General features: G+C 39.1%; 1 protein-coding gene across 1 annotated transcript; it reads right to left on the bottom strand.

Moving 5' to 3' along the window:
- Positions 1 to 1931: 1931 nt before the first annotated feature.
- lft1 (lefty1) lies at positions 1932 to 4649 on the bottom strand. Its single transcript, XM_063001242.1, has 4 exons — positions 4382 to 4649; positions 3152 to 3395; positions 2806 to 3045; positions 1932 to 2259 (listed from the first exon to the last, which is right to left on the bottom strand). The coding sequence occupies exons 1-4, from the start codon at positions 4647 to 4649 to the stop codon at positions 1932 to 1934; spliced, it is 1080 nt and encodes a 359-aa protein (XP_062857312.1).
- Between the last annotated feature and the right edge of the window lie 11832 nt (positions 4650 to 16481).

Raw genomic sequence — 16481 nt, 5'->3', positions numbered from 1 at the left:
AAATCTATTTTAATCTGCACTTCCTAGGACCGGGACTATCCACCCTAACTATAGACAAATGTGCAGAACTTGGCAGTGTAAGGGCAAAGAGATTTGTGGTGATCAGGGATGTCAGCTTGCTGTTGTTCTGCCTCTCTCATACATCTCAGGTTGTTAACGGTGCTGATGTCCAATGAGAGCCCTCATTGCTGTGGTACCGCCTAGTTCTCCCTTTTAATTATTCTGTAATAATTAGGGGTGCCGGAGTATCAAGCAATTCTCTGCAGAACTGACATCTTACTACTAATGATTTTATATCACATTTTAACTACATCATCTGCTTTTACCTTAAGGTGGTTCTGACATAAACTTTTTTTAATCTCAACAATGCTGTTCCTGCTGGATATGATAGAAATCTACCATGTACAGTATGTACTCATAATGTCCAGAACTCACCAAAAGACTTTATTTTACCACAGACTGAACCAAATGATGGACTTCCTGCTGTATGTATTTACTTGTTATAACTTTTGTTGGAAATAATTTGATATGTTTGGGTTATGGTTCTAGTTCATTCAAATTATTCTCTAGGCCACCAAAGAAGGATGGGTCCTTCATGAGTCTGGTTCCTCTTAAGGTTTCTTGCTTGTAATATTTGGGCAGTTTTTCCTGACCACTGTTGCCCTGGACTTGCTCAACAGGAACTGGGTTCTGTAAAGTTGCTTTAATACAATGTTTAGGTAAAAAAGGCACTATACCACGCGCAGGTGGCCAGCGGTAAAAACACGCGCTGTTCACCGGAGCTGAGATCTCGAATACATTGTATCGAATGTCGGCTCTGCCTGTCGGCTGAGGCTAAGCGGCCACATGAACGACTGACCTGTTGTTCAGATAGGGGCGGGACTAAGCCGGATGGGGACTCTCTCTCAGACTAGTGCGAATACGACCTCTGCTGGCTGGTTGGTGGCGTCTGCACTGAGATGGGAAAGCAGTGCGGTAGAGGGTGTGGCTGTACTGCACTGCACTCGTCAAGTGTAGGTGATAAGATGTTCGATTGCTGTGCACGGAGGGGGTGTGGAGCAGCCTCGTCCTCCCCAATCAGGAGCATGGACCAGCATTAGTCAGAGGATGATTGACGGGTAGAAATTGGATGCGTTAAAGTGGGAGAAGAAAGAGGGGGGGCACTATACAAATAAAAAATTTATTAAATAAAATAAAAAAATGATTATCAGGAAAAAGTTTTTGCACCATAGGGTGCACCTGATATTTAAAAAGGCCTAAAACCTGCTGTTAATTAACAATTGTATAGAATTCACCTGTGTTTGCCATTGGTATGGTGTTGCAAATTCTTTTCCACTTAAATACTAGAGCATTCTGAACACCATTTCCATTTCCAAACACTGCTTTAAGGTTTCATTGTGCAATGTGAGAAAGGGCTTTTGTGTAGCTGTAGGAACGGCTGGCGGTAATGTATGTGTATGCAGTGCAGTGTAGGTAGTGTATTCAAACCTGAGTAAACAGTGCAGTGGCTGACTTGTGTACTGACAGTCTGAACTGCAGACTAGCAAACACTGCAATAACCAAACCATGGCTGAGCATCTGAATGAACATCACCAGCACACACACATGTCAGATATCAGTGGAAAATAGTTTACTTCATATTTCAACAGTGAAACATGCAATTATATTTACACGTCAAAAATATAACTCGTAATTAATTCCAAACTTTCATGTGATGCCACATAGGCTGTCAATGCAAAAATAAAAAATATGATAAAATTATTAGTAATAATAATAATTACATATTATAACACCAAATATATAAAAACTACATAAATTCAAAGTGCTTGAGGCAGTTAAGCCAGGACAATAGATAGAGTTCGTCAGAAATGCCTTGCATGAAATGATCGGCTTTAAGTACTGCATTTTTTCTGGAAGGCTGGGGTTAGAAGTTACACTACTGAAATATTGTCCATCGCACAGCCGCACTTTTCCACGATCATATTGGGAAACTCTGCAACTTCAATCTCTGTGTAGTCTCCCTTTTTAACCAGGTACATCATGGGTAGTGGGGCACTCTCTACCACTGCGCATTTCCTCTCTCCATAGGTGTATGCATTGTGCTTTGGCTGTCTGCAGCCGCCAGTGCAACGGAACGCCTGGTAGCCCGCAGGTTCGATAATCCAGTACTGCGTCCAGGTGAGGGCACGGAAATTGATGAAGTACTCCTCTCTACAGCACATGTTCTTGCTCTTGTTTGGCTCACAGTCTCCATGGGAACTGTAGGAAATAAAGTAAATGGTTAATATTATGATAAGATATAAGCCATAAGACAGTAAAAAAAACCAACTTTTTATTCATAATATAATATATTAATATTCTTTTTTTTTTTACTTCATACTGCAATACAATATTTTATATTTCTGTATACTATGCTACTCTAAAATATTAGTAATACAATTAAAGATGTATGTAATTATTTTGTGTTTCTATATTCCTAATAGCTAGGATGCTTGTCACCAAAGTTGGTGTTACCACCACTTATGGTAACACCATAAAACCTGTTGTAGTGGCACTAGTCACACCACCAAAAAAACTAGGAGCAACATATACGTTTTTTAATAATGTTATTAGGTTTAATTAGATTATGTAAATGTACTACAAGCATTAATTATTTAGATAGTACATGGCATAGTTGCCAATAGACCTAACTTACTGTAATAAATATTTATAGTAAAACCTAAATATAAAATTAACATACTGTATACTAGGTGATCACACATGACATTTCATTTTGTTTATTCTTAGTTAAGTAGCTCTTCTTACCCAAATTCCTCAAGGTTGAGTGTGTAGAGGACGAGTTCAGGTTTGCCCAGTGTGTTGTCACTTGACTCCTGCGTGGTAAAGCGCACACTCTTGGCCATTTCCGATGCGTAGCTGCCAGGTCTCTCACCCTCAATCCACACCTCCAGATGCATAGGTGTCATGCGCTCACTCTTGGACCAGTAGTGCACAGCCTGCGTTACATCAAAGCTCTTCCAGCCGCTCTCATGGATGGAAATCAACCTACACAAAGAGTGGACATAACCATAAGCATCTACGAAGAAAACAAGCCAGTGCTGAAAGTTAATATATAATGAAGTATAATGTGGATCATGTGATCTTGGCATACCTAGAGTCGACCAGTGAAGTGCGGTTTGAGCCGTTTTCCAGCACCTCCACCCAGTAGATGCTCACTCGAGCATTGTTTACTGGTCTCTGGTTCTTTCGTTCAGGCATGGAATGCTTGTGTGGTGCTTTCTGGTACAACTTGAGCTCGGCCATGGTGACCTCACTGTTGTCCGGAATCCGCGAGTCCATCTCGAACACAACCCGCTGACGAGCTGCATCTGAGTATACAAACTCCCCAGAAATATCTAAAAGAAAAAACATAGATGTATTGTTAATAATGCAAAATACCAGTGTGACTACAGTCAGTGGCGGTTCTAGACCATGTGAGGTGGGGGGGCCAGGCAGGGGCCAGAGGCTATGTTAGAGGGGCCAATTACTTCCTGCCCAAATGTGCATTGTGGATTCAATAGAATTCAACATTTTATTTATGCAGTTTTCAGTCTACATATTTTTTTTTATTTTGATGTAAACAGATCAACAAAGAATCACCATTTAAGGCATTTGCTCTGCTTAAATGTCATTTATTCAGTCCTTTTCTTTTTCATATTCAATTTCAGTTACATATACTGTATTCCTAGGGGGGGCCGTAGGGGGGGCCAAGCTGGTTGTCACAGGGGGCACTGTACAAAAAGAAACTTGGACCTAATTACGGTAAGTGGGTGAATTAGTGAGTTAAGGGAATATGCAATGTATTCATCACATCTTGTTTTAGGGAGAATTTGCAGGTATGTGAGTCGATTCAAAAAATGAGTCGATTCTTTGAATCCATATTTTAGAAACATAGAGTCGATTCAGAAACCTGAGCTGATTCAGGAAATTGATTCGACTTAACTAGGCTACCAGCTGGGTATAGTTTCATTGGCATTTATTCAAGTAGCAAGTCCACATTCTGTCGCGTATTTTGGGGGGTTGTGGTAAAAGCAGACAGACAAAGTGGGGATTGAGCCTTAGTCACTGTGTAATTGCGCAATATCACACTGCAGCTACATGCTTGTTATGCAAACTGTAATTCTAAATCAAATTATTTTAAATAGATTATGATTGTTTCCCTGTATATACTTTTTATTAGACAATAGATGCTCATTACTTTTTTGACCCATATTCCATGTACAGTATGCGCCCCGATCATTTATAGTGACAATAAAGTGACAATTTATAGTGACAATAAAGTTCTACTACTACTATCATGTCCTTAATAGATATAAAGTGATGTAAAGAAATGCAAACTCACCAGCATTACCAGGAATGCCCCTCAGAATGCCAGCTAGACTTGGCAGGGAGCGACGCCTCCTCTCATGATGGAGCTTGAGCATGGACGCGTACTTGCTCTTGATGTGCGCTGGCACCACCAGGTTCTCCAGATCCCTCTTGTGTATCTGAGGAACCTCACTTAGTCCCAGTTTTTTCAGCATGACATCCTTCATGTCGTTGTGCGTAAATGCCTCCGATAACGCAAGAAACAGCACACAGGCAAGAAACGAAGCGAGCAGAGATGCCATGGCAAAAGTTGTTGATCCGTGTAGCCCAGAGTAGAAGTGAAGCACTGACGCTCTGACAGCCAGCCTCGCACTTTAAATGCTTGCTCGACCCCCAACTGTTCACGGGTTGACAGGGGGTGGGGTGGAGCAGGGTGTGCAAAGAGTCTTAATTGCAAACCAGAATCTTTTTGATTCACTGAATTATTATATTTTTCTTAAATGACCAAATAATGACTATTAAAATTACATACAGAAAAGTTACAGAAACAGGCAAAAATGTAAACATCAATTTGCACAATGTACACTGTCTTTGCACAATTGCACCTGTTACAACTAAGCCATAATGCATTTAAAAATGAGTTTAATTGATTTTCTTAAGTAGGGAATTTAGAAACAATTGTTCAGAGGTGTAATGTTAGACACATCACAATATTTCTCTCTTCACTATATAAAAAAACTCTGATTTGTTTATATAATATAACTGATAATTAACATGTGTGCATAGAATTTAATCTGTCTGACACTTGTGTATTAGTGCAATTCAACATCACAAGTCTGTTGACATAAGTGAACCTTTAATTTTGCCCCTGTTCTTCTTGTGTACATTCCCCTGAACATTGTAAAACATTCCTAGTCTGGCAAGAGTCACTCAACACGGCCATCTTATTTCATGTGTCTGACAACCAATTTTAGTGATTAACATTAACCATTAGACCCATCACTATATGATGAGTCCTGAAGGGAATGGAGGGAGTCAGATGTTTATTCAGAGATTCCCACCCCTGTTTCTACATCCCAAGATTAAAATTATTAGGCAAACAGACAGCTAATCCAGGGAGGCCCAGTGGATGTGGATTGGGGAGCTCTTCACAGGTTGGTGATCATCTGATTCCATTGCCAAATTTGCTATGCCTTGTTTGGTCACACAAACATAAGAAAAGGGGCTAGTGGCACTGAAGGGCCACTGTCTGAGTTTGTGTATTGGCCCCTCTATTTACTTTAAGATGTCAGACAGACCAGGAGAGCTTGTTGGAGGCTTTTACAAATTTTGCCTGTGGCCTGAGAAAAAAAACGAATGGAACACATACAGATTTAAGTCAAGCAGCATATTACCTCTGGAGATGCAGGTATTCTTTTTGTACTTTGTCAGAATTTATTTTAATTTCCATTTGGGTTCATGTTTTATTGGTACTTCAGATGTATTACCTCATACTAAATAATAAACTAATAATACATGCTTTTAATAATATTTAGGTTAGTTTACAGCCTCACTAAATTTAAAATCACTGCAGCCTTAAATACGCTGCCCGGTAATACCAAATAACTAATCTAAACTTTCATATGCTTTTAGTACAAAAATACAAAAGAATAAAATTAAGCTGGTACCCACAAGGGTATGTCTTTTTTACCCTTTTTACCATTTTCTTTCTTAATACCTTTAGTTTTTTTCCAAATGCCATCAAACTCATTAATAACTAAAACTGAACTGCTGTTTACTGTTGTTTACATGCCACACTGCACTTTATACATGCTGTATAATACTGTAACTGCATCTTACTTTACTTTATACTTATCTTATGCTATTTTTATATTTTCTGTACATATGCAAATTCTGCTGAACATGTACATTTGTACATTGTCTACATATAGTCTTGTCTGTATATTGTATTGTTTGTAAATTGTAGAGAGCTAACAACAGCCGAAACAAATTCCTTGTGTGTGTAAACATACTTGGCGAATAAAGGTGATTCTGAAGTATTTTATGTGCACAAGAGTCTACCTGAAATTAATAGTACATTATATATGCCAGAGAAGTGTTCATTACAAACATGCACATGTACGTATGAAATCTCTTTTATCACTCTTACATGAAAACTATATAAATCGATCATGCCTAGGTTTTTTTAGATAAGCAGTACTGTACAGTGACAGTTCACAACATAGCTCCAATGATTTACCTATATAGCTTTATTTCCCTCATGTTTCGCTCAGTCTAATTATTGCCAATTTCCCTATTGCAATTATCTTGCCGCACTGGCCAAGGAGAACCAAGACTATCACATTTCCCTCTCACACACATGCAGTGGACACATCTTTTCACATGGAAAGACATGATATGAACCCTGTGCTAAGCCCTGGACAATCTTGGGGCCCCTGTCTACCTAAGGTTTCACCTTTTTTAACAATACTGTGTCTAAACCCATCAGGACAGTATAGTATGGTGCATTGATTGTGCAGTCTGGTTGTTTTGATAATAAAACAATATCCAATCAGGATTCTGTAAGTTTCTTGCCACTTGTACCACCCACACACTGGCCAAGAAGAACCAAGACTATCACATGCCCCCTCTCAAACACATGCAGTGGATGCATCTTTTCACCTGACAGTGATGGGGTCTCACAGAGAGCCGTACCATGTATGGAAAGACATGATATGAACCCTGTGCTAAGCCCTGGACAGTTTTGGGACCCCTGTCTACTTAAGGTTTCACCTTTTTTAACAGTACTGTGTCTAAATCCATCAGGACAGTATAGTATGGTGCACTGATTGTGCAGTCTGGTTGTTTTGATAATAAAACACTATCCAATCAGGATGCTGTAAGTTCGATTCCTTTCCCCCTGTCTGTACACCCCCCCCAACCACACCAACAAATTAGCTTGAATGGATCCCTTGTGTGATATGATCCAGTCTTCTCCCCTTCCCTTGTCAATTATCCAGAGTCCCTTTGGTCAATACGGGGGAACTTGTAATTCGCGCGGATGCCACAGCCCTTAATCAAAGGATACTGAAGAGTCACAATCAACAAAACACGTGCTAATTAGCACCTAGCTATTGTATATGAAAAGCCGGCCTATTTAAACGGATCCCGCCTCTGGTTTGTAAAACAACAAACAATGCAGCAGGTCAATATAACGCGGCAAAAATTACAAATTGCTTTTACTTCGCTTTTTATTATTAATTCTTATTAATAAATAATGGGAAAAATAGAATTTAGAATCGAAAGAATTCTGAATGAACGCACATTTTATTTATTAGGACCGAACGCGGTGTTTATTGTACACGTCCATCAAAGTGAACTACGCTTTTAGTACAGCATACTATTTAGTACACTAGTATGTATTTCGGACATGGCCATTAATAACTAACCGCTAATTTTAGTCAATTCCTTCCGGAGGCTTATCTTACATCAAATGTTTTGACACGAAAGACGTGATTAACACCTTGTTAATGGCGGTGTGGCACTCGTGTGATCCAGATTTGTTTGAACGCGGTCATAAAAATTCAGTTCAAAAGGTAAGGGTTCGTTTTTCAGAGGGTATAAGTGACCGCTGTGAATACGAACCTATACATCAATGTGAATTCATGATTTATTGTTGCGTTTAATAGTAAACAGTATAACAGCTGTTTACCTAACTCATCTACAGACAGTGATTAGTTTATTAAATTGGCATTGGTACAGTATTGGTAGATAGATAGATAGATAGATAGATAGATAGATAGATAGATAGATAGATAGATAGATAGATAGATAGATAGATAGATAGATAGATAGATAGATAGGTAGGTAGGTAGGTAGGTAGGTAGGTAGGTAGGTAGGTAGGTAGGTAGGTAGATAGATAGATAGATAGATAGATAGATAGATAGATAGATAGATAGATAGATAGATAGGTAGGTAGGTAGGTAGGTAGGTAGGTAGGTAGGTAGGTAGGTAGGTAGGTAGGTAGGTAGATAGATAGATAGATAGATAGATAGATAGATAGATAGATAGATAGATAGATAGATAGATAGATAGATAGATAGATAGATAGATACTTTATTTATCCCGAAGGAAATCATTGGTCTCCATGTAGTTTAACAAGCAAAAGAAGAGAAACTAATACAAATTAAGTAAATAAGGTAAATAAGCTGCATTTATACAGCATTTGGTAAGCAACAGAAAAACAGTATGTGCAAATTGTGCATCTGGTACATGTAATAGAAGCAGTTTGTTTGTTTTTATTATTAGGATTTTAACATCATGTTTTTACACTTTGGTTACATTCATGACAGGAGGAAACCCACGCAGACACGGGGAGAACATGCAAACTCCACACAGAAAGGACCCGGACCGCCCCACCTGGGGATCGAATCCAGGACCTTCTTGCTGTGAGGCAACAGTGCTACCCACTTAGCCACCGTGCCGCCCGATAGAAACAGTAGTGTATCTATTCTTATAAACAATATATACAGATATATGAGAATAAATATAGAAATAAGTATATTGTTATAGTTATAAATATATACAATGTTACCTGGGGTTACGGAGTGTTTCGGGTCTTTCAAACATCATACACTCTCACCCAGGCGACCCAGCTGGGGTTGATCGGGCCCCAGCTTGTGTCCAGGTAGCGCTACCCCATCCACAGCCACCTTGAGGCAACTTCTGCTGCCTCAGTGACCTCCTTAATGGCCCTTCGCTTACTGGGCCCCGTGATGCCCAAGAAGTTGTAGGCCCTGCAGAGAGACTGGCCAGCAAACACTCTGCATCCCACCTCAATGGGCTCACATCGTGCTCACCACCCGTTGTTCTGGCACTCCTCCACTAGTTCAGTGTACTTTGCCCTCTTCCTCTCATTGGCCTCGTTGATGCGTCCTCCCAGGGTACAGTAAGTTCCAGGAGAACGATGACTATAGACTGTGTATCAGATATAGAATATATCAGGCATAGGTATGGATGAGTATAGTAGTGGTGAAATAATAATAATAGCAATATATGTAGATAAAATGTAAACTATAACCAATATACATACAGGTACGAATACAAGAATTTAAATATCAAGGAGGAATATGTAGTCTTGGAAAATTGTACAAATGTGGAAGTTAACACCATTTAACAAACAATTGCATATTTTATTGGCAATCACTGTTTATTATAGATAAATATAAAACTGTGGAATGGACAAAACCTTGTATTTAACCAGCTGCTCTAAACTTTTGCATGTTACAGTATTTGTTTTGTATTTTACAGGCTTGCAATTCATTAGGACAACTTTGCAGTCTGGACTCTACTGACATGAGGATGGCATGCAGAAGATATTTAACAAACTCTGTTTATTCAATTTGTACAAACATTAATGCACATTTCTTACTGAATAAAGTCACGTTTAACAGTGTATTTGGTGTATATTGTACGTGCTTTTAATGGGCACTTAAGGATATACAGTTTATAAAACATAAAGTCTAAAGTCCCTTAGAAATCTTAAACTTAAAACACTTAAATCACCCACTTACAGGAAGTTTTATGACATCCCATTATAAATCCATAGGCATTCCTTGTTGCAGCTATAACAGCTTCAATGATTTCTACAAAATTTTGGAGTGTGTCTGTGGGAATTTGTTTCAAACTGTCTCTTCAGGGTTTTTTTTTATATTAACGGCTACTTTTAGAAAGTCAAACTGCACTTGGGGCTTTTTGTTTAGTCATATTTAATGTATTCACTGTTAAACATTTAACACCACCCAAACCCACAGAGCAATAGTGCTCTTTACTCTTTTATCATAAATATGGCTGCCTAATCTGTGCACCATAGCAGATGAATTTTTTTGTAGATGTTTGTTTATTCTATGTCTGTAGTAGGCATAATTTCATATTTGTATTCAGTTATTTTTGTTAAAATTTTTGATTTAAAAAATAAAATAAAATATTATATAATAAAATATAATTTCGAATTTTATAGAGGTCCCAATAATTTTAATTATTATGTTCAATATTATTTTAGACAGGTGCTTGGTGCCGACTAATGCTGAGATGCAGGGTTCGAATCCCCAGCAGTGCCATCGGTCAGCTGGGTGTCTACATACAGACATGATGTAAACTGATGATGTAACTATGTCTGGCCTCCCGGACCAAGCCAAGACCTTGTGATGATTTTAGAGAAACTGGACAGGCCACGACCATGTTAAAACAAGAAAATGAAATAAAAAATACAGGTGCTGAGATGGCACAACTGTTAAGATCTGGGTTTGAATTTAAGTGAGGTTATCGGCCAACCGGGCGGTCATCTACACGATTGCTATTGTTTGAGGTGGGGCAAGGCTGAGGCCATGTGATGGATTGTTGCCCTGTCCAGGGTATTTCTGCCCTGCACCTAGTGTTGTCTAGTTGAACCAGACCCTATCGAACCTGACCGGGATAAATTGGTTGATAAAATGGATTAATTGTATTGTATTGTATACAAAACTAGATGGCGCTTTGCAGGCCACTAATGGTCCTCAGCCTAGAAAACACTAAACTTTAACAGGTACACCAGGTGCACATTGTAGGTATTTAGCTTCTGACTGTAGCCCATCGATATTTAGCACAATTTGTCATCTTGTAAGATTTTTCCTGTTTATCAACAGAAAAGGACTAGCAGAAAATAACCGCCCAGCAACAGTTACTCGAAAGGTGGACCATTCTGTTATATTAGTGACACTGGCATAATAGCAATAGTAGTGAGTTCAGTGCACAGACATAGGGTAACAGACATACACTATATTGCCAAAAGTATTCGCTCGCCTGCCTTCACACGCATATGAACTTGATTGACATCCCATTCTTAATCAATAGGGTTTAATATGATGTCGGGCCACCCTTTGCAGCTATAACAGCTTCAGCTCTTCTGGGAAGGCTTTCCACAAGGTTTAGGAGTGTGTTTATGGGAATTTTTGACCATTCTTCCAGAAGCGCATTTGTGAGGTCAGACACTGATGTTGGACAAGAAGGCCTGGCTCACAGTCTCCACTCTAATTCATCCCAAAGGTGTTCTATCGGGTTGAGGTCAGGACTCTGTGCAGGCGTGCTTTTCACCACTGCATCCGACGCATTGCATTGCGCTTGGTGATGTAAGCCTTGGATGCAGCTGCTCGGCCATGGAAACCCATTACATGACGCTCTCTATGCACTGTTCTTGAGCTAATCTGAAGGCCACATGAAGTTTGGAGGTCTGTAGCAATTGACTCTGCAGAAAGTTGGCGACCTCTTTGCACTATGCGCCTCAGCATTCGCTGACCCCACTCTGTCATTTTACATGGCTACCACTTAGTGGCTGAGTTGCTGTCGTTCCCAGTCGCTTCCACTTTGTTATAATACCACTGACTGGAATATTTAGTAGCGAGGAAATTTCACAACTGGACTTGTTGCTCAGGTGGCATCCTATCACGGTACCACGCTGGAATTCACTGAGCTCTTGAGAGCGACCCATTCTTTCACTAATGTATGCCTAGGTGCTTGGTTTTATACACCTGTGGCCATGGAAGTGATTGGAATACCTGAATTCAATGATTTGGATGGGTGAGTGAATACTTTTGGCAATATAGTGTAGCAGTGTTGCAGTGATACAGCAGTGTTACTGCTAGGATAAAAATAGTACAGCCACAGACAAATATCCAGACAATAATTTCCTGTGGTCAGTATTGATGGCTGTCTCAGGGATGACTAACTTGTTTAATCCTGTACCTCACATTAAGAGTCCACCAGTCCAGAAATACACACTGCACATTGGGTTTAACATCACTAGATTGGGGTATGACTGGAATGTTGAGGAAAAACAGTTTCAAACCACTCCATCTGATAATATAATATTGTAAAGAATTTTGCAGAATCTCAGTCCGTGTAGGTTAAGGCCAGAAACCACTGTTAAATGGAATTAATGATAAATAAATATAGTGTACCGTGAAGGCTTTGAATGTTTTAATTTTATTTCCAAACCTTTCAGCAGCAATTTTAATGCAATGATACATTTTGAACAGCAGATGGCGGAAGTATTCACCTTTTCACCAAACAAACTGCTGCACATGCAGGACTATACATATATACAACCCCTGGCAAAAATTATGTAATCACCACTCTTGGAAGATGTTCTTTCAAATGTTTAATTTTGTAGAAAAAAAATAAATCACAGACATGCCACAAAACTATCATTTCTCAAACTGTCAACCCTCTGGCATTAAGAAACAATAAAAATAGAAACAAATATAATAGTTGTGGTCAGTCACAATTGCTTTTTTTTTGATCAAGTAGAGGAAAAAAATATGGAATCACTCAAATCTGAGGAAAAAATTATGGAATCATTAGAAAACACTGCACCATTATTACTTTGTTGCACCACCTCTGGCTTTTATAATGGTTTAAACTCTCTGAGGCATGGAGTTAACTAATGACAAACAGTATTCTTCATCAATCTGCCTTCAACTGTCTCTTGCTGTTGCCAGATCAGCTTTGCAGGTTGGAACCTTGTCATTGACCATTTTCTTCAATTTCCACCAGAGATTTTCAAATGGATTGAGATCCGGACTATTTGCAGGCCATGCCATTGACATTATATGTTTTCTTGAAGGAAAGTTTTCACGTCCTATGGCAAGATGCATTATCATCTTGAAAAATGAAGTCATCATCACCAAACATCCTTTCAACTGATGGAATAAGAAAAGCGTCCAAAATTTCAATGTGGACTTTGGCATTTATTGAAGACCATCTCCCCTGTGCCTTTACCCGACATGCAGGCCCATATCATCAACAACTGTGGAAATTAACATGTTTTCTTTAGGCAGTTATCTTCATAAATTTCATTGGACAGACACCAAACAAAAGTTCCAGCATCATCACCTTGCCCAATGCAGATTCGCGATTCATCACTGAAGATCACTTTTATCCAGTCACCCACAGTCCACGATTGCTTTTCTTTAGCCTACTTTAACCTTGTTCTTTTCTTTTTAGGTGTTAATGATGGCTTTTGTTTGGCTTTTCTGTATGTAAATCCCATTTCTTTTAGGTGATTTCTTACAGTTCAGTCACAGACATTGACTCCACTTTCCGGCCACTTGTTTCTCATTTGTTTTGTTGTGCATTTTCTGTTTTCAAGACATATTGCTTTAAGTTTTCTATCTTGATGCTTTGATGTCTTACTTGGTCTACCAGTATGCTTCCCTTTTACAACCTTCCCATTTTGTTTGTACTTGGTCCAGATTTTAAACACAGCTTACTGGGAACAACCAACATCTTTTGCGACATTCCACAATGATTTATCTTCTTGAAGGAGTTTTATAATCCTCTCATTTGTTTCAACTGACATATCTTGTGTTGGAACCATGATTCATGACAATCTGCTTTGTGCAACAGCTCTCCGAGGTGTAAGCACTCTTTTTAAACTGAAGAATAATTAGCAAATCTAATCTGCTGCAGATGTTTTGTTTTTAAACTGCAAATTACAGAGTGATTCCATAATTTTTTCCTCAGATTTGAGTGATTCCATATTTTTTTCCTCTACTTGATCTAAAAGAAGCAATTGTGACTGACCACAACTATTATATTTGTTTCTTTTTTTTTATTGTTTCTTAATGCCAGAGGGTTGACATTTTGAAAAATGATAGTTTTGTGGCATGTCTGTGATTTTTTTTTCTTCTACAAAATTAAACAATTGACAGAACATCTTCCAAGAGTGGTGATTCCATAATTTTTGCCAGGGGTTGTATGTATTTTCAAATTCTCCAAAGGACAGATTAATTAGTTTATTTTTACTAGCCAATGCATCCCTGTCAGGATCATGGTAAGCTGCTACAACTTACACATTCACTCATTTACTCAGACCTAGCAGCAGTTTAGATTAACTAATCTGATATTTTATTCTTGTTCCTAATGGACATGGTAGTTTCAAAGTACATAATGCCTTCTTCAAATCAGGACAGAGACCAGGAGAGTGTTTGATAATACAAATCCAGTTTAATAAAAGTTGGGACATTAGAATTAATATAAATACAATTCATGTTAGCCCATATTGAATTGAAAACAGTAGGAATAAAAATATTGTATGTTTTTGCATGTATATGTATATACTTCTTGTGAATATGATGGCCGCTTATGTTCCAAAAAAGCTCACGGCCTCACAGCAAGAAGGTCCTGGGTTTGATCCCCAGTTGGGACAGTCCGGGTCCTTTCTGTGTGGAGTTTGTATGGTCTCCCTGTGTCTGTGTGAGTTTCCTCCGGGAGCTCTGGTTTCCTCCCACAGTCCAAAAACATGCAAGTGAGGTGAATTGGAGATACAATAGTCTGCTCAGCCCTTTGAGCACCATCTCTTAACATGCCAATGAAACACCCCTGTCATACATGTCTGTTGAATAAACTACAGCTTTATTCTATTTAGGGTCGTGGTTGGTACAATTCACACAATTCCTAGACAGGTTACAAGTCCATCACTGGGCAAACACACAAACCTAACCTAACCGACCCCCCATACATAATATGTAAAGCCCTACCTAATTCACAGCCGCGAAAATCGCGTCACGAACCGTGAAATGAGCCGTCTCCCATGAAATGAACAATTTGCTGTAAAAGTCAAAATTTAAGGTTTGTGTTTAGCGATTTAACATTTTTCATTGACATAGCATATGAAATATGAGGTGCAATATGCAATATGAGGCGGTCCTAGCAATCATACGGTAACTAAGTTAGTGTAACGGACTTTTCTGTGGTGTAGTGTGCTGACAATGCTGATGTGTGTTTACACATTGAGTACATTTTGTCCCTTTGGGGATTCCATAGGCAAAGAAAAAGTGTGCTTCTCTACACACATGATCATCTCTGTGCTGCAATAGTTTGTGTAACTCTAAAGACGCTCAGTTACACTAGAAATCGTTTTGACAAAATGTTCAAAATGTCGAAGTCTAAAGCAGCTGAACACACGAGTCTGGAAAACTCCCAAGCGATTCTGTAGACGCAGAGGATGGTGTGTCAAAACAAGGACAAGAATATTCGTTTTTGAGAGGGAGCTATTAAGGTAGGCTGTGCTGTGTGTTGTAGCTTCCATTGATTCTATAATTTCATTCATGACATTTTCATTTACATTTTCAGCATTTAGCAGACACTCTTATTCTGAGCGACTTACAAAAGTGATTCCATGGTGAACATTACCTTACTCTAGTTTAAGTGTACAACAGTCCAAGAATACAAACCTGCTGTGTTAGAACCAAAGGTTTTTTTTTTCTTTTGCAAGAAATAAATAAAAGCATTAGTTAGTACATGTCAGCTTAAGTGCTTAGTAAAGAGATCTTTTGAATTGAATTTTGAAGACAGCGAGAGCCTTGATGCTTGTCTTCCTTGAGTCCTGGGTGGAGGATCAAGTCGAGCGAGACTAGTGGCTCAGAGGTTGCATGGTACAGAGCAGGGTTTTATTAGATCCCGAAGGTAACTCGGGACTGGTCCATTTTTGGCTTTGTAGGCGAGCATCAGTGTTTTAAACTGAATGCCGGCAGCTACAGGAAGCCAGTGAAGAGAACGCAGCAGTGGGGTGATGTGGTAGTGTTTAGGTTGGTTAAAAACCAGCCGAGCAGCTGCATTTTGAATGAGTTGTAAGGGTTTAATAGTGGTTTCAGAAGCATTGAGCCAAATGGCGCAAAGAAGGTTCCAGTGTGTTATTTAATGACTGAAATGTGGCACCTTTTGTGATTTTTGACAAACGAGGTCTGTGAATTAAGCACAATTACGTACTCGTAAATTTAATAGGGCCCTAACAGTAATTATAGTGCCCCCTGGTGGCTGAAGGACCCAGGAAAGCTGCTTAATAGGTAGAGTCAGTTTTCCTTATTGGCTTAAACTGACCAGTTCATTATCACACTAATTCTCAGTGACCTCCAACCACTGTAAATGCTGCATTTCTCTATTATTTCTTGCCATTATTTTCACGTTTGTCTTTTTTTTTTCCAATAAATAAACTGCTTATTGATTTCCCCGTCATTGACTGCATAGTTCATTCACACCAGCCTCTGTTCCATGCAGTATTCCTCCATTCCTGCAGCAGATGCTGTTCGGGCAGGGTTATGACGGCCGCCATGATGCTC

Source organism: Trichomycterus rosablanca, chromosome 9 (genome assembly GCF_030014385.1).
Source record: "Trichomycterus rosablanca isolate fTriRos1 chromosome 9, fTriRos1.hap1, whole genome shotgun sequence".
In the NCBI taxonomy this organism is placed as follows: domain Eukaryota; kingdom Metazoa; phylum Chordata; class Actinopteri; order Siluriformes; family Trichomycteridae; genus Trichomycterus; species Trichomycterus rosablanca.
The sequence above is the reverse complement of the archived record's forward strand: the minus strand, read 5'-3'. Positions and strand labels throughout refer to the sequence as shown.